This window comes from Salmo trutta, chromosome 38 (genome assembly GCF_901001165.1).
Source record: "Salmo trutta chromosome 38, fSalTru1.1, whole genome shotgun sequence".
In the NCBI taxonomy this organism is placed as follows: Eukaryota; Metazoa; Chordata; class Actinopteri; order Salmoniformes; family Salmonidae; genus Salmo; species Salmo trutta.
The window spans coordinates 12766690-12789606 of NC_042994.1; the positions used below are offsets into that span (position 1 = coordinate 12766690).

General features: G+C 42.8%; 1 protein-coding gene across 4 annotated transcripts; it reads right to left on the reverse strand.

The window, feature by feature from the left end:
* Positions 1-3965: 3965 nt before the first annotated feature.
* On the reverse strand, positions 3966-22806 carry LOC115178289 (dual specificity mitogen-activated protein kinase kinase 7). Of its 4 annotated transcripts, XM_029739400.1 has the most exons (13): positions 22601-22806; positions 22177-22300; positions 20581-20628; positions 16243-16390; positions 15971-16037; positions 15650-15763; positions 12752-12871; positions 12454-12561; positions 12042-12221; positions 11730-11810; positions 10579-10721; positions 10373-10418; positions 3966-10173 (listed from the first exon to the last, which is right to left on the reverse strand). In XM_029739400.1, the coding sequence occupies exons 2-13, from the start codon at positions 22298-22300 to the stop codon at positions 10033-10035; spliced, it is 1320 nt and encodes a 439-aa protein (XP_029595260.1). In that variant the 5' UTR covers positions 22601-22806; the 3' UTR covers positions 3966-10032. The 4 variants fall into 4 exon arrangements, with proteins under 4 accessions (XP_029595260.1, XP_029595261.1, XP_029595262.1 ...); XM_029739401.1 differs by lacking the exon at positions 20581-20628 and having other exon boundaries at positions 22601-22805; XM_029739402.1 differs by lacking the exon at positions 22601-22806 and having other exon boundaries at positions 20914-22265.
* Positions 22807-22917: the final 111 nt, after the last annotated feature.

The following is a 22917-nucleotide window of genomic DNA, read 5'->3' on the forward strand; positions in this document are numbered from 1 at the left end:
GACAAATTGTTTCTGGATATCTTACAAGGGAAAATAGATCTGGATGGTCAAACCATTTAAATCATAACTATACCGCCTTCTAAAATCATTGACTCAAGCCATCAATTATTGAGAAAAAAAAGTCATTATTTTGAAACAATATCTTTCAAATAATTGGAATGCTTGAAGGGACCAGGAAATCTGGTCACAATGTGGACACATTTTAAAACAATGGGTAGATGTGACAAACCTGTGATTGGATTATCTTGATCGGATCATAAAACCATGGCTAATGAGACAATGGCAAATTAAGCCAGAGCCAATGCTGAAAGTTTAAATATTTGTATATCTGACATAATATAGGATAAAATAACTCTTCTACCCCAGGTGCAGAGCCCAACGTGTGGTGTGTGGCAAAGTCTTCAGCCAGAGCTCCAACCTCAGTTTTCGCAAACAGGAGAATCACAGCACCGACCTTCAAGCTAAGACCCTGGCTAAGCTGGTGAGTCAATATTGGAGATAATATGGGACAGCATCCTTGTTGAACACTTTCAACACCTTGTAGTCCATGCCCGGATGAATTGAGACTGCTCTGAAGGCAAAAAGGGGTGCAACTCAATATTAGGAAAGTGTTTTGTACACACAGAGTATTGATAAAAAAAAATGTATTATGATGTTATGTTTGAGTCACAAGAGGCAGGCAGGCATCAGGCAAAACTCTCATATAACAAAACTTTTTGGAAATTGTATTTTTCTTTATTAGATTTTTAAGTGATAAATTTTTTTTTTTAATATCCTGAGGTATTCACAATATAATTGCATTTATTCTGTTTGAAATATTGAGGAAATGAGACAGGGAAATGAAAGACAACAAAAAGCAGAGTTAGACAGTAGCTGTGTAGATTGATACAACTGTCAGAACAAACCCTTTGAGTCATTCATACATGCATACAAAAAGCCTTGGAATTGAAATAGCCATGGAAAAAGTACACAATTTCCCCCTTGTAATAAAGCAAGTCATGCAATACTGTGATTAGAAACCCTAGAGAACAAGCAAATTATTCTCTACCAAAACATTTTAAAACAGGGGTTCCACCTCACTTTCAACTACTTACTACTTTTTAGCTACTTTGTAACTACTTAGCATGTTAGCTAACCATGCCTCTAACCCTAACCCTAGCCTAGCTAGCGTTAGCCAGCTAGTCAGAATTCGTAACATATCATATGTTTTCCAATTGTAACATATTGTACGTTTTGCAAATTCGTAACATATAATACAAATTGTAATTCAGAACATACGAAACGTAACATATCATACTAAATGGGGACATACATAAATTAATACATACCATACGAAACGTAACATTTCGTACTAAATGGAGTGTCTCGGAATAACGTACAGAATAATACGAAATGCTCTGAGACTAGGTTTCAAATATTAAAAGTATGCTAATCGGTTCCTCCCCTTATCAGTACTGCCACATGTGATCTTTTCCCCTGCACTCAGCCCCTCCTAAGCTTCATTATGACACCCCTCATGTCTCTTTTATAACTAATGATTCATAATAGTTAAAGCTCAGAAACCAAACCTATCACCTTATATAAATAGACAGAGATTGTAAAGTAACAAGGCAACGGTAAACATGTCATCCCCCACGAATGATGCAGCGACCCCCTTGGGCCAATTGAGATATCACGTAACAAATTTATTAAAGCTATTTTACAAATATTAAACACAGTTGCACCATTTGACAGCACTGAATAAAGCTTATCCGTTTTTATGTTTTCTCTTGAAATTCTTAAAACTGGAGCATACTCAAAATGATATACTAAGCGCAGCCGGGAGCTTTTGCAAGAACCTGTCGCAAAAATGTAACAGTTAATGACTTCCTCCTCACACAGTCGCACCTCTTCCTTCTCCCTGAAACTGAAGCCTCAAAAAATAGCTGCTAGTGATGGGTCGTTCGCGAACAAACAGCTTTTTTTGAAAGGCTCTTTTTGGTGAAAAGAGCCTCACATGGCTGCCTGATTAGAAGGCCCATATCACTCAGCTCCCTGCCTAGCAATAATGATGCAATGTTTGGTGATAATGAGGAGACTCTATCCAAAGTGGGGTATGTATACTACCACGGATGAAGCCATGTTTTTGTCTAATGCAGCTGTATTGACCCTCTGGGAAGAATAAACTTGGTTTAAGCTTTCATAGTGTCTGTTGAGTTTTTACTCTGAAAATTAGAACCTAACAAAGGGATGCATGCATCTGAGAGAATGTCTGATGATGATAAGAATGACGTAATGAGGTACAAGGCCATTATCAAAAAGGTGGGGGGAAAGTATGAAATAGACCCAGCTATCATCTGTGGCATCATCTCAAGAGAGTCCAGAGGTGGGAGAGCAATACATGACAAGAATGGCTGGGGGGGACTATGGAAAGTCCTTTGGGTTTATGCAGATAGGCACTCAGATTATAATTAATTGATTGGAGTCACTGATTGGCCAGAGAATTCCAGTCACCTGGGTCGTATTCATAAGGGCAGGCAACACAAAGCATTTTGGGAAAAAAAAGGCAGCTTTCTTATTGGACAAATCCATGTAGTCCCTTGGTTTTCTTCCGCTTGGTGCCTAATGAATACATCCCTGGTGTCCAAGGTATGAATCAGGCCCTCGAAGCCCAGATTTGAGCGCTATGAATGGAATTTATAGGTTAATAAAGTTGTTAATCTTATTTCTGTTTCCGTTAGCTTTTTTGATGCTGAGTGCCATGTTTGAATGAGATTACAGTGGAGGCTGGTGGGAGGACCTATAGGAGGACAGGCTCATTGTAATGGCTAGAATGGAACAGAGTCAAATGTGGTTTCCATACGTTTGACACTCTTTCAATAATTCCATTCCAGCCATTACAATGAACCTGTCCTATAGTTCCTCCCACAATCCTCTTCTGATTACAATGTAAGTGAAGTGCTGTCCATTGATTTCCATCATATTTCCTAGGTTGATGTTACTCCAAACGGTGGCAACCACACTCCAAAGGGAGAATGGGACAGTCAGGAACATCTCAAACAAGGCACTGAGATTTTCATAAATTTCATCAAAAAGATCCAGAGAAAGTTTCCTGACTGGACCAAGGAGCAGCGGCTGAAAGGTACGACGTTTCATACTTCCTGGACTAACCAAATTTGTGGCCCTTGTCAAGAACGTTTTAGCCTCTTATGGAAAGCATTGCTAAAACCTACCTTGTTTTTACCCTCAGATGACGTGTTATTTTGACTAATATTATTGTACTGCCAAATCTCATGAGAAAATGGACACCTACACTACCAGGAAGGAATTCCATGATATTGCCTTAATACATTGCATAATGGTTATTAAAAGTAAACTGTGGGACCTACCATCCTTTTCAGCCAGACCATTCTAACATGTCATCTGCTGTCTGTGTAGCCTAAATGTATCTGGAGGTTAGGCCATAAAGACTTGATTAACAAACAGCTAACAATGTATTTTTTTTTGAGACAGGCAAGCAAATCAAAAAGTTTACTTTGTAAAAATACTATAACAACCTTAGTTCAACCTCATTACCATATGTCAGACATTTTATAGGATCTCTGTTGTCAAGACCCCATGTGTGTCAACAGGGGCATCCGTTAAACAGTAAATCAACATTGTATGGCCTTAGATTGGATTGTGTGGTTTTCAGTAGCCCAACCTCATGATCAATGTTTAATTCACAAAATGGTATACACAATGGAATAGGAAGGTTTAATATAATGCATTTGTCTAACATTCTAGTTGCTTTCAATTGACATGAAGATCATGCAACAAGGAATGTTTCCTGCTTTACAAAAAGTACAGCTTTTTCTAATCTATTGGTATTTTCGGTAGGAGTCCTACAACATCAATATGCTTTAGAAAAGAAAAAAAAGAACATTGAGTCATAAGAGGCATGCAGACTTCAGGCAATAAAGACTCATGTAACATATCTCCACAACTTTTTGGAAGTTTTCTTTATTTGATTTGTCTCCAAAAAAATCCTGAGGTATTCACAATATAATGGCATTTATTCTGTTTTAAATAGAGGAAATTTAACAGAAAATGAAAGACAGCGAAAAGCAGAGGGAGACAGTAGCTGTGTAGATTGATACAACTGTCAGAACAAACCCTTTGAGTCATACATACAAACAGCCATGGAATTGCAATGGCGATGGAAAAAGTATACAATTTCCCCCTTTCAAATCGAGCAAGTCATGCAATACTGCATTTAGAAACCCTAGGAAACAAGTAAATTATTCTTTACCAACATTTTAAAACAGGGTTTCCACCTCGCTACAGAGTACAGATTAAATACGAGCCAATCAGTCCACTTCGGAATAGAAATCTATTTTTTCAGTCAGAGTATGCATAAAACGTTGACTGCTAGTCTGTTTCAGGAGGATAATTCATTACTTGTGTAAAACCAAACCAAGTTTCAAACAATAGGAGCTAACTTAAATGGGTATTAGCTTAGCACTCTCTCTCTAATACCACCCATGCTGTAAATGTTAAGGTTTAAACCATAACCTCTGTTTGGCTTGACTGAGCAGGATTTCAATGAAATGAGTGCACACACTAAAGTATACAAACATGAAGACCGACATCCTACAGCTCAGCCAAGCCAGTACTAAAAAAAAGCATACACCATCTAGAATTTAAACCACTCCACTACAATAGCAATGTTTCCTGTGGGTTAGTGTGGTTTGATATTTGGCTTTTGTATCAACGGCAATGCCAATGACAGACGATTCTCTTTACCATGTGTGTCTTGTTTGGCTTAAAAAAAAACACAAAAAAAACACAACCAATAAATAAATAGTGATAATACATATACATTGTTGAAATCAGTTTTCTGCCAGTCGCAGGTCTGTGATTGGTCAAACGGGACATCTACAACCCAAAAGAGTTCCCAACGACTCCTCCCCACCCGACTCAAAAGCGGCCCAAGTGCAAACTCCACTCATGACAATTTCAGCATTAATAAGACGCTCTCTCATGGTGCCGTCTCAAATGGCACCCCATTCCTGATGTAGTGCACTACTTTTGGTGCACCATTTAGGGAATAGGGTGCCATTTCAGATGCAGTCAAATTAGTTTGACCATATAGCATCAGAGAACCACAAAAACAAAGTGGGGCTTCTGGGTAGAGAAAAATAAAATGGCACAAAAGATTTAAACCGAAAAACAATCAATCATGATAATTTGATCATGGAAAGAAAAAACAAAATTCAGTTAGGAGGATATCAGAGGACCAAAGTTTTACAGCGACACAGGGTGAAGAAGAAGCGGCTAAACGGAGCAGTGAAAGTGATCACTCCGCTTTGAGAGAAAGACACCTTTGACCCAGCCGTTCCGGAAGGACAGAAAGAAGACTTCTTCTCTAACTACACTGTCACACAACTCTCCATCTCAACCGCTCTCTAGGATCAACCCGGAAATTTCTTTATTCAATTTGGTGTCATCTTTTCCCTGAATATAATACAAATACATATTTTTTTTAAAAGGACGAAAAAGGTAAATAATAATCATAGACAAAACACTTCCAAGACACAGACCTTGCCCTCCATCCATCCATCCTCACTCACACAGCGAATTGAACGAAAGACACACAGCACATTCAGGAAAAGAAACGGACAAAAAAAATAATTACACAAATGACAACTCATTCTCGCCATGAAACCAACTAAAAGACAATACAAGTAAAAATGTATATTGCAAATAGCAGATTGAAAACAAGTCAAGAGAACATAAAGGCAAAAGTGTGTATTTTCCTAAGTATACAATTCAAAATTTTGCAAAAGAATATATAATATGTAAAAATTATAAATAGAGTTGTGCCCCCCCCGTCCATAATCTAAAATCAATAGCAGTTACATCAGTGACAATAACATGCAATTGATATACTTACAGCATTGGACTAGCAACTCCCAAACTACAAATCCCATTTAACCCACCCCAAAAACTACAACCCAAGGGCCCCACCCCAACACAATCTTTAAATAGTCAGCTCATTCAAAAACACATCTCTCGCTTAACTCATTTTCCCTCTGGACTAGCTGAAGGCATGAATTCAACCATACTAGGGAGAAGATCTCATATTTTCACCCAACTCCAGTTTCATCACCATATGTTTATATACAGGAGGACTTCCTAACGTACAGCAAGCTGACTGATTTGAATGACTGCATAGTGAAAATGATATTTGGTTTTACTTACAGATGGGGCGATGACACACCCTCCCACCGCACCCCCAAGGTACAGCGCAGCAGCAGACTATGTGAATCCAAAATGGCACCCTATTCACTACATTGTGCACTACTTTTGACCGGGGTCTTATGAGCCCTGGTGATAAAGTAGTGCACTACATAGGGTGTGATTTCAGAGGCACCCTACCAGAGTACATCTTTAACAGCGCTGGCTTTGCCACTGCCTGCTAAGAACACACAAAGCCACTAAACAGCAGCCAACCAGCACCACTGTGGACATATTGTCTATAGCCTACATTTGGAGTGTGTGTGGCACGCCACCGCTGTCCTTGGCAATGGGTTAGGATTAGTATTCAAACTTAAAAAAAAATGTATTATACATTTTACAAACACACACTAAAACACCCAAGTCATTCAGGTTTTGCACCAGGGGCCAAAAAAGTTCTTGCCGTTTGTAGAAAGGTGAAGAGTGGCACAGTCACCTGTCAGGTGTTTTCCAACCACGTGTGAGTGCTTGTAAAAAGACATCAGCAAAACAAGAGAAAGTTGACAGTGGGAGACTGGGTCTGACACAGCACTGGACAGCCAAGACTGGGGGAATAGGGTGCACTTTGAGTAGAGTGCACTTTGTAGTGATTTTGGAGAACCCAAGGGGTAGAGAGCGTGTAAATTACAAGGGATAATACTAATAAAAGTACATATAAAGTCAGTATTTTAAAACTTTGTTTTAGCAAGTGGGCCAGGCAGCGTAGATTGTACAATAATGTTTCTGTCATTACTACCTGAGAACCAAAACCAAAGAGCAATGGTTCAAAGTTGGTACATGATGATTTGCGGAGGGGCAACAACAAACAGGACGTTGCAGACTGAAACATAACGCAAAGAACCAACACTGTTCTCTATTCCACAACGATAAGAGAACCATGTATATTCTACCTGCAACACAGCCAATCTCCTGAACTCTCCCAAGACCTGGCGATGGTGAGCAGTGGCTTATTACAGTACCAGTTTACACAGTAAAAAGGTCTGTCTAGCTGAGATGTCTGTCTGGCTGAGTGGGTGTGATTGCTGTGCCCAGGCTTTGTCAGAGTACAAGTCTCTCCCTGTATTCTACACACACGGGCATTGCTACCCCTAAAGCACCCCCTCCCCCACACTAGCTACAGAAAAACTCTGAATATATCGTAGTCATAGTAATCAATTAGAATATCAATAACAATAATAACTTGTTTTCGTTGATGACACCTTTGGTGTGTAATGTCAAGGTCGAGCTTGCAGGAGGCCCACGGACGGACAGACGGACAGGTAGACAGACCATTCTAAAATCAGGGTGACCCTGGACTACAATGTCTAAGGTCAGGGAGCAAAAGGTCAAGGTTCACAGGTCAGGACGGACAGACGGACACTCCTTCACTAATAACAACTAGACTTTGTGGTGCTGTAGTGCGATATGTGACTACAACATGCTATTACACTGTTAGATACATGTGAGGTGTACATTTGCGTGGATTAGTTTAGTGACGTTAACCTATGCTACTCATCTATGGGTTTAGCGCTCTGTCACTGTTCTCTCACACCCTTCACCATCAGACTTGCTTTTCTGTATTTGGTAACTGTAAAGACATTGCATTACTTCACTTATTTGGTTTAAAAAGATAAGTATTTGTCCTTTGGGGGACAATTATCGACAGCAGAGTCTAAAGCAAAAATTTAGCAGCAGTAGTAGCAACGTAATAAATAATTAAATATTTTTTGAAAGATACAATAATGAATAGAACAGCAAACAATCAAAACACAAATCCTAATTCACTCTAAAAATCATAATTGGTATATTGGTGCAACACCATTGAAAGCTTTTACAATGTCCAGATAGCTTTACAATGTCCAACATCTGATACATAGCCTGGCTGCCTATGGCTGAATTCAGGGCTCCAAACTATCTCTCCGTTATCAAAACACTCACCGCTCTGCTGTCACTCACTCTTCCCTCACTAGCTCTAGATGGCCCTTACCTTACTGTCACGTACCTCTCTTGACCTTCTTTCTCACTTTCTTATCCTTCTCTTCCTCTGCTCCTTTTCGCCTCATCCTTTCATCCCAAATACTTTTTTTTTTTTTATCCAACTCTTTCCTCGTCTTGCTTCTCCCTAGCTCTTCCACTGCCCATATTCATAGTCGACGTTTCCGGTTCCCTCTCTCCATTTCTCTGACATACCGTTGATCTCCCTCTCCTATCGTGTCTGTGTCTAGCAGTGATTTGGCTTGGTTGTTTGGGAAGTCTAACCTGATCCCAGACCTGTCAGTGCCGTCTTACAAACTCCTAATGCTCAGGCTAGGAAAGGGGGGGGGGGTAGTAGTCTTCTCTACCTGGCTTTGGCTCTGCAGGAGGAGAGGCAGCAGTCAGGAGCAACGAGAGGGCCTTGTGTGACACCCTCCACCAACAACTACCACCTTTGGTTTGACAAAACTGTGGAGCCTCTAAAAGATGGAACAGCAGAAAGAATGAAATAAAGAAGAGGGTGAGTGGCTGAATGCCATTGAGAAAGAGCAGAAGGAGGGAGGGTTGAAATGCTCCACAGCCAAAAATATCTAATTGTATTATTTGTAAAGGGCAAGCTGCTGTCTCTTGCCACAAATAACTCACACCGTTCTCCTCCAAACTGTTTTCTTTTCTAACACTCCTCTTCAACAATAAGCAACACTGCTTTAAACCTCATCTACCTGGCAGTACAGTTTCCCTGGCTGAGTTTCACAGCATCTGGGGGTAAATGCAGTAAACCAAGTCCGATAAAAGGCAGACTTTTGTCCTCCTCTGTATCCCTCCCACTCATCCACCGGTTATCCAGGCCCACTCAAAACCATCCTGAACCCAAAATAAATACATACAAAACACCTTTTCTACAGAGCTATGCATAACCCAACTTTTTTTTGTGTTTTTCGACGTTTTTCCAATTCAAAACTGCTAGAACATGTACTTGTTGATATTCTCTCTAAGCATTTGAATCAAAGTTAATGTTTCTGTCAACTATTGTATTTTCAAAACAATGGTTAAAAACCAGACTGAAACAAATACAGCGGGTCTAGTTGGTCTGTTAGAGCTACAGTGGGACAGCTATTTGCCATCCATAATAGTGAGCGCACACTTGTGTCTTAGTACACACACTCATATAAAACCTGTTGAAGAGTCAGTATAGAAACAAAAACACCTGGCTGAATATTGCACTGAACCTTCCACTTCTGAGCCTAGCCATCACTGCGGAAGAAACTGGGCCTCTGGGCTTGCCGTAGGGACTCTTACATTGTCTTAATACTACATGATGTAGCAGAAATTAGCTCCAGTGTGTATCGACTACTCTGTTGTCAGACCCCGTAGCTATGACTAGGGCTGGAGCTGAACAAGATTATACAGGCGCGTGAGATATGACTAGTGAGCGAGTAGTATTTATGTATGTGTCTAACCACGTAAATGCATTTACAGTATCACTACTCTACGTCAGTATCAAACGGATGGAAAAGTGTGCATGCATTGTGGATACAGAGTAACCTACAGTAAGTGTTCACGATGATAATGTACATGTGCTGATATGACTTCTGATGACGCCTAACTACAGTGTGAAGCTCTACTCTCCCTCGTGTCTGTCTGTCCTGATCCAGATTCAATCAAAATCAAACAACCAGACTCAATCAATCCACCGAGCCAGTCTGTCTGTCTAGGGATAAAGGCCTACTCCGTGTCTCCGTCCCTCTCCGGGGTCTCCCGGCTGCAGGCTGGGGCGGCTGCAGGCTCCAGTGGCTCCGGGGCGGGGCCAGTGGCCGGGGGCTACCTGCTGAAGAGCGAGTGGAGCTGGTGCTGGCTGTAACATTGGCTGCTGCGCGGCGACTCAGTGCGCTCCATCACCGCCTGGAACCAGCCCGCCACGTCCACCACCAGCACCTCATAGCGCCGAATGAAACTGTGCTCCTGGGGGAGACGGTGAGAGGAAGGGCAGAAGAGAGGAGTTAGAACACTGCATCCATTCCATTTCTCTCTAATGTACAGATTTTTTATTCTACTAAACATTTAATTCAGACAACATTCTTCCCTTTCTTGTAATCCCAAATCATGGTTTAGAGTGGTGGTGGTGAATCAGTGTGTGAACAGCTGGAGGGGAGAGACTTACGAGCAGCTTGTGGTATTTTGGCCTTTTTCTGTGATCCTTTGTGAGGCTGTGGAAAGAGGCAGTCAGTGACGTAAAAATGAACAGACAAAAAGCGCTTGATATTACTTAGCAACTGTACTGTCAGCAGAGACTGGTTGAGAGCCGTAAGACTGCAGAAATTAACAAACTCTGTCAATGAGTCACACAGTGCGTGTGTTTTGTCTCACCAGTCTTTGACGAAGGACTGGAAGTCGAGGGAGAAGTCCATGCTGAGGGGGAGCGAGGGAGGGTCTTCCTGCAGCACTTTGGTCAGGACCTCAAAGTCGGTCTTGCAGTTCTTATAGGGGAACTGTCCTGTGGCCAGCTCCACCTGCAGGCCGATACAACACATTACAGCTTTAAGGCCAGTTTATACTTGGTCTAACGACATGTCTGTAGACAATTAGAATGCGACAAGCATCGCTGGTCAAAACGACATTTACATTTATACTCCAGTGGAACGTCTGTAAACCGTCGCTGTGACTGTCAGTTTTCTTGTTGCGACTGTCACTATGTCCGTTGTTGTGGTTACCAGACAGTTCTAAAATTCTCAGATACAATGACAAACTTATTTAGTCACACTGTGGCAGTAAGCTATTTTCTGTAAACTCGCCATTACTTGTGAGTTTATTTTCCTATAATAATGAATAAAAAGTAGCTAAAGTTAAGACGTTGTCAGTTATTCTCTGGTCATTATTTGAACTGGCTAACGAACCAAAACATTGTTTAGAAAATTGCTTTTAGTTGCCTGGCTTGCTAGGTTGACATTTACTGAATTCACTTTTAAAACGGATGGGTTTATTGGTGTTAAAATAGAGAACGTATGCTATTTGGAGCACCGGATTGCTGACGTCGTTGTGCGTTTATACTTTTTCATAACTACAAGTTTGATGTCGGACAACAATAGAATGTTCATGACGTCGCTACGTAAATTTTCTACAGACATGTCGATAAACCGACCGTGAACCAGCCTTTACACTCACAACGACAGGTCACTAAGACTAAAGGTATCAAACCTCTTCACTAGTTAGAAATCAACCCTTAGTCCCTAACCTAGACACCATTTCATGCTCCCTTGTAGATGTAAAAAGCTGGATGGGTGTAAACAATACGGCGGAAAGTCCACCTAGCCTACCAAAAGGCTTGATGGAGCAATTATCATACTTACACCCATTTGAGCCTTTCAGATGGATGACGGGACATTGAGAAGTGTCAAAGCGTAGAAGGTAGGTAAGGCTCTCAACTTTTAGCCAGGGCCAAATACAAAAGGCACAGGACTGACCAAAAGAAGTGCACTACATAGGGAATAGGGTGTGATGTAGTAGTGTGGCTGTTTTACCAGAGAGATGCCCAGGCTCCAGACGTCTGCTCGGATGTCATAGTCAGGCTTGCTGGGATCTGGGGGGTCTATTCTCTCAGGCTGGGGACACAGAGAAACAGGCTTGGGTTAGGGGAAAACTGAATTTATTGTACCAATACACAGGGAAATTAAAAACATTTTACAGAGGACAGCAGCATTCAGAATTTTTACAGAGTTATGTGCAACCCCAGGTGGAAAAATAGTGGCACTTTAGCATCAAAATGGCAGCCTTCACTTCAGTAGGTTAAACGTGGTAGGGTACGTGTGCGTGTGTCCACCAAGGTGACTCACAGCCATGTAGGCAGCACAGCCGGCGCTGCGGGTCTTGGCCTTGGAGTCGACGAGTCGTCCACTGATGCCAAAGTCACACAGCTTGATCTGGCCCTTGTTGTCCAGCAGGATGTTGGAGGGCTTCACGTCCCGGTGGATCACACCGTGCTTCTCCTTCAGGTACAGCAGAGCCGACACGATCTGTACACACACACACACACACACACACACACACACAGGGTAACACTACTACATTGAAGAGAAGGTGAACAAACTTTTTATGGGATGGGGTCAATTCCACTGGAACTGAACATAAAGAAACCTAATTGAAAATGAAGGGCAATTTTTTATTCTGAATTTGAGTTTCAGTTCAAAGCCTGAATTGAGGGTATGAGAGCGCAAGAGATAATAGACGAGAGATGGAGAGACTCACTGCCACGGTCATCTTGCCCAGGATGCGTTCAGGGATGGGCCCCTGGATCCTCTTCTTGAGTTTCTCAGCACACGTCCCCATCAGCTCCATTGCGATAAACACATCCGTCTGAGGACCAATCACAGTCAGTCACATAACATTGGCATTTTAAACAGGAAACTGCTACAAGAAAGAAGCTATTTCTGTCAATTTGAATAAATATGGTTTAAATGTGACATACTAAATTATCTGTGCGTGTGACACATGTTGGTAACTATAGCGTGGCAAATTAACTTATTTAACTGTGTGTGTGACTCACGTTGGTAACTATGGCGCCGTAGCACTGGATGATGTAAGGGCAGTCGTGGCTCTTCAGAACCACATCCAGATCCATCAGAATCCTCTTGTTCTCATCCTTGTTTCCTGTCCGGCGCATTTGCTAGTGACACACACAATAAATCAGTCATCAATATTCAACGTTGATATTTTAGTTGAGGGAGGAGAACTTCAAGCAACTGGATGGCAGCACTAATTTACAACTCCGCCCAACCCACACACCTGTCTAGCACTTAACCATTAGCCAATCGCATACTGCCGGTTTCCCGGACACAGACTAGGACTAATCCTACACTAAAAAGGGGATTTAAAAAGGAGATTATCCACTGAAAGTGCTTCATAGTCCAATCTGTCTCCGGGTAACCATAGTATCCTACCTCACCCCAGAGTATCAGCTGTTTCCAGCAATCTACATCCCCTGCCCCCTCCCCATGCAAACCTATTCCCTCTCATCTATATACAGTAGGTCACCAGATGGTGAAAAGTGAAACTGTATATGATTGAACGATAGAGGTAGGCCTATGTATTTTAAGAACAGAACACAGATTATAAAGTTTATACCTGCCAGTTAAGGCTGAACAAAACATAATAGCATTCTACATCTTAACTTGCATAGCTATAATATATCATTTACAGCTCCAGTCATGATCCCTGTAGGCCATGTTGTTTGTGCTTGTAACCATGACTGTGTATACCAAGGATAAGCATTGTATGCAACCCCCCCATAGACTAGTAGTGACTGACTTCCTAATAGTTAAACAGTTAAGATAAATGGGGGGGGGGGGGGGGGTTAACAATGCTTAATTGTAGCAGTGATGATACAGTATAATTACTATCATTGTGTGAGGATAAACAATGGAAGGCAAAGCCCAGAGAGAAACCAATAGAAAAAAGAACAGCGATACTGAACTGACAAACAGCCCAGGGCTGCCTTCAACAGTTATATCCTCTGGCCAAATCGGCTGCTATGGAATTATGTGTTCTGCCACAGTAGGAAAAACCAATGCTATGGCCTTAACCCAAATAGCGGCACTAGAACATCCACACAGCACTTGCATAACGGAATAGGCCTAATGTTTCGAGCTGCTGGAAGGCGATTAAGGTTCCCACTGCTCAGCAAGAATAGGAGCAAGGCTAGTTTCATGCCATTATGCTGTTGAACAGTGGGACATAAGACAGATGCAGGCCCAATACACGGTCAGACAGTAGGCCGCAGAGACTTTGAATATGTTAAAATGTAAGTGTGTACTTGTGGACTAACTTTGCAGTTTTCTGTACTGCATGTAATATGTTGTGTTTGTATGCTGTCTAGGGATGCACAATATATCGGTAAGCATATCGGAATCGGACAATATTCGCTAAAAATGCCAACATTGGCATCGGCCCGATGTCTAGTTTAACGCCGATGTCTAAGCTGACGTGCATACCTATATAACGTAGGTAGATGACGTAATGATGCTATGAAAAATACAGCGCTACACAGAACAAAAGCAGAAAAATACTAAGCGCACACTTCCAACAACTAAACAAGTTCAAGTCGAGCAGTCATTTGAAAGAGTAAGAACATTTCAGCAAAACAACTCAAAGGCGAAATCCATTAACGCCAAGAAAATGGAATTCATTGCCCTCGACAATCAACCGTTCTCTGTCGTGGATGTTGGCTTTCAATGACTGGTCAATCACCTCGAGCCCCAGTACACACTACCAAGTAGGTGCTATTTTTCAGATGTTGCCCTACCGGAGACACAGTATTGTTGAAACGCACATCTTTGAGCAACTTGCTATGGGCGTCACTGCTATTAGCTTCACGACTGACATTTAGACCAGCGATGTCAACCCCATGAGCATGCTGAGTTTGACAGCACAGTGGGTCGACGAGGATTTCCTACTGAGGAAAGTCGTATTGCATGCTCAAGAATGTGCTGGTTCTCATACCGCTGCTGCCATTTCAATGGCATTTGAGAACATGTTTGAAACTTGGATACATGAACACTCCTAGCGCCATTCGAACAACTGACTGGAGAAATTAGCTCATCAACTGTGTCTGCAGCAGACGTGATACCCTCTGTCAAGGCATTCAGACGCCTGCTCAACAAAACTGCCGACACAAACCGTCGGGTTAAAATGTGCAAAAGTACTCTACAAGAGGCTGTGAACAAGCGATTCCGTGGCATTCTCTCTGCGCCTCCATGTTCTATGCTAGGTACAAGGACCGCTACTTCGATGCAGACAAGAAAACAGGGTTTACGTGAAATGTTACAGACACAGCTGGACAAGATGGAAACGGACAGTGCGCACTGGAAGAGCGGCCACGGACAGAGAGAGCTGAAACGTCACTGCTTGACATGTATGATGAAATCCTGGTTGAGACTGAACAAATGAACAACAAAACAGCACGTAAGTAAAAGAAACAGGTTTTGATTATGTTTTACTGGTAATGGGGACATACGTAAATGCCAACGAAATTACTTTTTGGTTAGTGTGTGTGTGTTTCAACTATTTAAAATGTACTAGAACGCTTAAAAGGCTGCTAAAATTGTAAATATCGATATTTTCCTTGCCAAAAAAAACTATCGGAATCGGACAAATGTCATGTTGGTGTATCCCTAATGCTGACACCATGAAATGAATTTCCATCTAAATGGACAATAAAGTATATTGTATCGTAAGTGTCAAACTGCAACAAGACAATGCATCCAGGACAACAGAATCAGAGCGGAGGCCGGATGGACAGACTTCTCATCCTCAAGACATGAAAGTGAAGTGACCCCCTGCCAGACAATGTAACGCGCTTCCAGACTGCCTGTTTAAAATGCAATCCAGTACTATTATATATTGTCTTAATGCCAACAAGCTGTGGTTGGAGGTAGACAAGGCTTACTTTGACGGCGATGACGTGGCCCGTCTTCTTGAAGCGCACTTTGAACACCTGACCGCACGTGCCGCTGCCGATCTCCCCCTCGCTGATCAGGTCACTGACCTCAGCCGGGTACCGCTGAGGAGGGGAACAGGTGACGAGTCTCAACATGTCAATGACAAACATACGTCATATGTAGCATGATGTACTACAGTACCTATAATGCTCTGTGTATTCTATCCGGTTATAAATGGTGTACCGTCTCCTTGTCAATACAGCACATTATTTTTAATGAGTAGAGAGAAATTTCAAAAATAATATTCACTTCAGGCTATTGTCTCTTACCTGGCCGTCGATCTTCAGGTAGCCTGTCTGTTTCATGATCTCCTGCAGCTTCTGGTCTATCTCCGCACTAAGGGGACACGGCAGACGCACAAAAAGGTTAGGTGCGTCATTTGACGCATGTGTGTGAATGGAAGCAGGTCTATTTTTTTTTTAACTTTCTGTATCCTTTCCAGAACATGAATGCTCCGTGTGCATGTGTATACATTTGTGTGCGTATCTGCATCATGCACGCGAGTGTGTGTGTACGCTCCGTGCATGCGCGTTTGTCTTACTTCTCCACGCTTTTCACCAGGCTGTACTGTGGCGTGGGCAAGTTGAGCATGTGTCGCGGGCGGCTGGGGTAGGAATGGTGCTGGGGTGAGCTCTCAGAAGACGAGGAGCGACTCCCCCCTCCGTCGTTAGCCAGGGGAAGCTGAAGAGCTGGGGGGGAGGAGAGGAGGATTATAAAGAAGGGAAGGTAAAAGAGGAAGACTGGGGCTATCCTTTATTAGCCTGGGTGCCAGTCTGTTTTAGCCCGTTTCTGCTTTAGGAAACTTGTCGTTGTCGGAAACAGACTGGCACCCAGGCTAGTGTTACTGTAATCAATTAATTCCACTCTCCTTTCCTCATCTCTCTTCTTAATGATCATTGAGCTTACAGCATTGAAGACGGCAGCGTTGGCTTCTATCTAGCTCTTTGACCAAACAGTGACACAGAGAGAGAGACCTAAAGAAAGGAAGCCAAATAGCAGAATCCCAGTGCGCCAATGCTAACTCCCTGTCACTGACGGGCTATTCAAAACACCCTGACAGTTAGAGGTCTACAGTGCCTTTCAGAAAGTACTCAGACCCCTTGACTTTTTCCCACTTTGTTACAGCCTTATTCTAAAATGGATTAAATAAACAATTTTTCTTAATCTACACACTATACCCCAAAATGACAAAGCGAAAACAGGTTTAGACATTTTTACTCATAAAATACCTTATTTACATAAGTATGCAGACCCTTTGCTATGAGACTCAAAATTGAGCTCAGGTGCATCCTGTTCTATTGATCATCCACCTGTGGTCCACCTGTGGTCAATTCAATTGATTGGACATGATTTGGAAAGGCACACACCTTTCTATATAAGGTCCCACAGCAGACAGTGCATGTCAGAGCAAAAGCCAAGCCATGAGGTAAAAGGAATTGTCCTTAGAGCTCCGAGACAGGATTGTGTTGAGGCACAGATCTGGGGAAGGGTACAAAAAAATGTCTGCAACATTGAAGGTCCCCAAGAATACAGTGGACTCCATCATTCTTAAATGGAAGAAGTTAGGAACCACCAAGACTCTTCCTAGAGCTGGCCGCCCGGGCCAAACTGAGCAATCAGGCTTTGGTCAGGGAGGGGAGCAAAAACCCAATGGTCACTGACACAAATCTAGAGTTCCTCTGTGGAGATCGGAGAACCTTCCAGAAAGACAACCATCTCTGCAGCACTCCACCAATCAGGCCTTTATGGTAGAGTGGCCAGACAAAAGCCAATCCTCAGTAAAAGGCACATGACAGCCTGCTTGGAGTTTGCCAAAAGGCACCTAAAGGACTCTGACCATGAGAAACAAGATTCTCTGGTCTGATGAAACAGAGATTGGACTCTTTGGCCTAAATGCCAAGCGTCACATCTGAAGGAAACCTGGCACCATACATACGGTGAAGCATGGTGGAGGCAGCATCATGCTGTGGGGATGTTTTTCAGTGGCAGGGACTGGGAGACTAGTCAGGATCGAGGGAAAGATGAACGGAGCAAAGTACAGAGAGATCCTTGATGAAAACCTGCTCCAGAGCACTCAGGACCTCAGACTGGAGCGAAGGTTCACCTTCGAACAGGACAACGACCCTTAGCACACAGCCAAGACAATGCAGGAGTGGATTTGAGACAAGTCTCAATGTCTTTGAGTGGCCCAGCCAGAGCCCAGATTTGAACCCGATCAAACATCTCTGGAGAGATCTGAAAATAGCTGTGCAGCGATGCTCCTCATCCAACCTGACAGAGCTTGAGAAGATCTGCAGAGAAGAATGTAAGAAACTCCCCAAATACAGGTGTGCCAAGCTTGTAGTGTCATACCCAAGAAGACTCGAGGCTGTAATTGCTGCCAAAGATGCTTCAACAAAGTCCTGAGTAAACGGTCTGAATACCTGTGAAATGTGAGAAAAAAAATTGCTTTTGCTTTGTCATTATGGGCTATTTTTTATTTACCTAGGCAAGTCAGTTAAGAACAAATTCTCATTTACAATGACGGCCTAGGAACAGTGGGTTAACTGCCCTGTTCAGGGGCAGAACGACAGATTTTTACCTTGTCAGCTCGGGGATTCGATCTAGCAACCTTTCGGTTACTGGTCCAACACTAACCACTAGGCTACCTGCTGCCCCGGTATTGTGTAGATTGATGAAGAAAAACAATGTCATACATTTTAGAATAAGGCTAACGTAACAAAATGTGGGAAAAGTGAAGGGGTCTGAATACTTTCTGAACGCACCGTATAGGTTGGCTTATACAATTCGGGGTTATTCTACTTCAAGGTCTCACCCATTGCCTCTCAGTTTGTACACATTTAGTGTGCATCCCAAACATCCCCTAGTGCACTACTTTTGATCAGAGCCCTATGGGCCCAGGTCAAAAGTAGTGCACTATAAGGGGAAATTGTACCATCTGGGACTCCCCCATGTTTCTATTCAGACTTCGAAAGGAGTGAATGAAAGCAGTCCATGCTCAATTTGACCTTGACGGACAGACAGACAGAGCAGGCGTATAGTGCATGTAGAACGATATCAGTTCAGTCTCCAACAGAGGTCGGCTGTGAATGTCTATAGACCACAATACGAACACTTCGACAAGACATTCCACAAGTATTAGCAATAGCAAGACAACCCTTAGCCTGTATATTAGCAAAGCATAGGTAAACAACTTCAATTGAACTTGAAGGCTTGTTTAGTCGATTCATTTTTACTACATAATTTGACACAAAGGCTAAAAGTGTTATTGTTCAAGGAGACGACACTTCACAGGCATATAGACAGGATGAGAACTGAGCAGTGGAGACCAGCTACGAGAGTAGTGTTAGCTTTGACTCACCATGCAACCACACAAACAGACCATGCGTTCAGACTGCTGCTCAGTCAGTAGCTAGCTAGCAGCCCCACCAAATGGAGTGGACCCTCTGCTGCAGAACATTGGAGCTCTCTGTGACCCGCCTGAAGAGAACACCCCCCCCCCCCAAAACCCTCAGTTGAGACCGTTCAATGTATTTTCTTTAGATTAAATCAACACATTTCATATGATATGTTTTATACACTGTGTGAAGAGCGCCCCATTCCTAATCTGTGAATGGGGTTGTTTTGCAAAGGGCACCTTTGGAGCCTTTGGTTTGTTTGAGGTTTTCAAAGCAACAAGGTAGTGTTGAGCAGTTCTTTAAAAAAATATACGCCTTTTCAAGAGAAAAATGCACCAACGCCAGGCAGTAGCTTTTATCCCTGGTTCTATCACCTGCAGCCAGGACCTGCTCACTGGAGAGAATCAGTTAGTGGGGGTTAGTAGTGGACTCGGGCAATTTTTGGTTTGGCAAAAACCAGACAGTCCTCCACACAGCTGGATCCAGACAGACACACACATCAGCCACTTAGGCACCGCTGGCAATTGACAGTGCCACTGCAAGGGGGATGCCAGGAGAGAATGCTTAGTTAGCGCACCCTGAGAAAGAGCATGGAAGAAACAGACGGACACACAACAGGACAGAGAAATTAACCTGTCACAGCCTGAACTGCAGAGCAAAGAGAATGCCAGCTTGGGCCCAGCCTGGATGAAGACATGACAGACAAACAGACTGAAGGACAAGTCTTCAGACGTGAAAGGAGGAAGAGAAGAGGTGGTCAGATTTGGTCACAGCAGCACTCCTGCAGACCAACCGGTGGTGGGATGCTGGATTAGACTGTGTAATAAAAACCGTGCAGGAAGCCACATGCACCTTTTCTCTGCATCCAGCAAAACGGGTTAATAATATCGTCACACACACGCAGACCCAGGCATACACACTCACTGCCCTGCCACTGGCACTCACACATGGAGAAGAAGGGATGGAAAGATGGAGGGAGAATGAGATTAGAGTGGAGGTGAGACTGCGACCAACTGGGGATACAGTGCCACTTGAAAATAAAAAATGCCTCGTCAGAATAGTCTTAGAATATTTTAGGTGTGCTGTGTACAATTGTGGGCTAAACATCTGAAATTATCAATTTTACACAACAATAGCCTATTACACATATTTTGTGAGAGGAGAATTCATTGGCTGTGTGTTGTGTACTACAATTCATTTAGGCCTACATTCAACTCTATGGATAATGTATAAGCGCTGGTTAGGTATCAGTCAGGCCAGTCATTCAGGTTTGGTGAAACCATCTGAAGAATGTATGAAGTGACTAGCGTCTATACAATCTGTTCTGAGCTACTGAGGGTGAAATGTTCCCTTTCTGTTGAATAAGAGGAGTGACATGGAGATGGGGAGAGAAAGGAGAGTGATAAAGAATGGATTGTGAGAAAGAGAGGGAAGGATGGAGGGGGCAGTGGCAGAGAGAGAGAGCGATGATTGAATGATACCTGCACGTTGGGAAGGAGCTGGAGCAGGACTGAGCTGGATCACGATGACTGGACAGAGGAGAGAAAATACACGCGTGCACATTACTGCACTGTTCAATGCCAGGTACTCACTCACACACACCCAGTCTAACACCCACAGAGACTCACCAATAAACTACCACACACACACCAATGAACTACAACCCCATACTAACACACACACAAAACAAAATGAAGGAAGGTTCAAACAAACAAGAGCACCTCAGACCAGTTGATATGCTGTGTGTGCGAAAATTTAAAAAAACTAGCACTTCAAATGCTGAGTTCCTCAAAGATAAGAGAGAGTTGCATTACCACACCATCTTTGCTTTCCCATGCCTTTAGCTTTCCAGTGAGGCTGGGAGAGAAAACGCATCAAGAAGAAATGCATTAAATACCTTGATATAAAAGTATAGAAATTGAACTCAGGGCGACACCACCACTATCAGCATAGGGTTGAGTACCCATATCACCACATTGCACTGAATGTGGCTGGCATTGCATGGTGCAAGACGAAATTCACCCATAAGCATTGGGCAGGAGCCAAGCCTGTTTGAAATGTTTGACCTTCATATCGGCTGTAAGCTGATCCTAAATCGGGGCTGTTGGGATAAATCCCACATGGTGCATTTTGGTGGCTTGGCTGGCAAAGTCTCTAGCTAGCCAGCTATATTATGCCCACACATTCTGCCAGATGTGTTCGTCTACATTATGACCAAAACATTACCTGCCAAAGATGTTCAAGACTGCCGAAATAAAGAAATATCCATCATGCCCAAAATATGAGAAAAGCATTAATGCAAAACAAATCACGAGCTTATCAGACATATGGAATTGGTTTAGAAAATGAAAACACCGAAAACATAAGTTGTTGTTTAGTTCTGTAGTTACTAACACCACCATATGTGTGCAATTTGTGACGTGACAAGAGCCACTTTCAGGGGTAGTTTGCTAGCTATCTTGAACGTTATAGCTGGCAAGTTTGTTCACGCAACTAACTGGCAAGCTGCGTTAGCTCAAAAAGCTAACGTTAGCTTAGCTGGCTACTAACAACATTGACTCGGTCAAAATCATATTTGAAGTTTCGCTAGAAATGTATACACACACAAGCCATGTCTGGTTAATGAACCATATTAGCCCAGATATACATGTCAAATACTGATAAACAGCTAATTTTCCGTGTTGAGAAATTAACAACAACAAATTGACTGACGGATGATGGGGCCTACTAGAGCTAACTTAGCTAGTAGCTAGCCAGCAGTTGCCAGGACAGAACCAAAACACAGTTCGGGATTTAAATTGAGTTTATTTTACAACGTTGCACTGATACCAAATTCTGGTTTACATAGTTTCAAAATGTTTATGTGATATGTTATATACATGGAAAAGGCATGACATCTCTGGGCAGGGCAACGTCCCGAGTTTGGGTATTTGTTTATCCATTTAGCCTGTTAGCATGTTAGCTAACAGCAGCAGCATATCCCTATTACACCCCCTCTCTCCTGCCCTCACTCTGCCTCTCCTTTCGCTTATTTTCCCTGTCCTCTCTCCGTTACCGACTCCCCAACGGATACTCACTTGGCCTCGGACGTGACCGTTGTGGACTCATGTCGATATTGAGGTCAATTCTTCTACGAGCTTCTTTATTTTCTTGCTTTAGTTTCTCCTCGATTCGGGAGAGTCTCTGTTCCAGCGACGACATCTTGAAAAATTGAACACGATCAAAGATGATCTATTATAATGAGTAGATAGCAGAGTGACCGTTCTAACGGTGGAAATACATGCCCTCAATGATTGAAGGCTGGCGCGATCAGGTGGGACCATTCTAGCCAATGAGAGGGCATATGCGAGCGAGAACATGCACAACTAAGTCGTTTTTCTCAAATTTGCCAGAATGCCACGTTCATCCACTTATATCAATATATTTGTAAATCCTAAACATTACGAAACTTCTATTCGATCAAATAACCCTAACGTAATTCAACTTCAGACACTCATTTACCTCCGTACAGAAAACGGGTTTATCTCACTCCGACAGATGAGTAAATCCTCTCGCTTCGCCTCTTCCTCTCTGGCATCACCGAGCGTAACCAGCGAGCTCAAGACTCCCTCTCTTGTGGACTATACAGGCAGGGACGGCTGATGTCCCAATGACCTCCCTGTTTGAAACATTCTCAGGTCAGACATTTCCATAGAACATTGGCTTGCTTGTATGTTTGGAATAGCATGTTGTAAAATTTGCTGTCAACTTTGGGGCCATAGAACTCATTGACACAATGTAATGAACTAAAGTATGCATGTCAATATATCATGCAAATA

Excerpts from the sequence above, each read along its gene's own strand:
- LOC115178289 (XM_029739400.1), bottom strand. The coding sequence starts at position 22,300 with ATGTCGTCGCTGGAACAGAGACTCTCCCGAATCGAGGAGAAACTAAAG. Across the intron at positions 16,038-16,242 it reads CTGGTGAAAAGCGTGGAGAA|TGCGGAGATAGACCAGAAGC; the intron begins GTAAGACAAACG and ends GTGTCCCCTTAG. Across the intron at positions 10,722-11,729 it reads GGAGCCTGGGCATCTCTCTG|GTGGAGCTGGCCACAGGACA; the intron begins GTAAAACAGCCA and ends ATCGGCCTGCAG.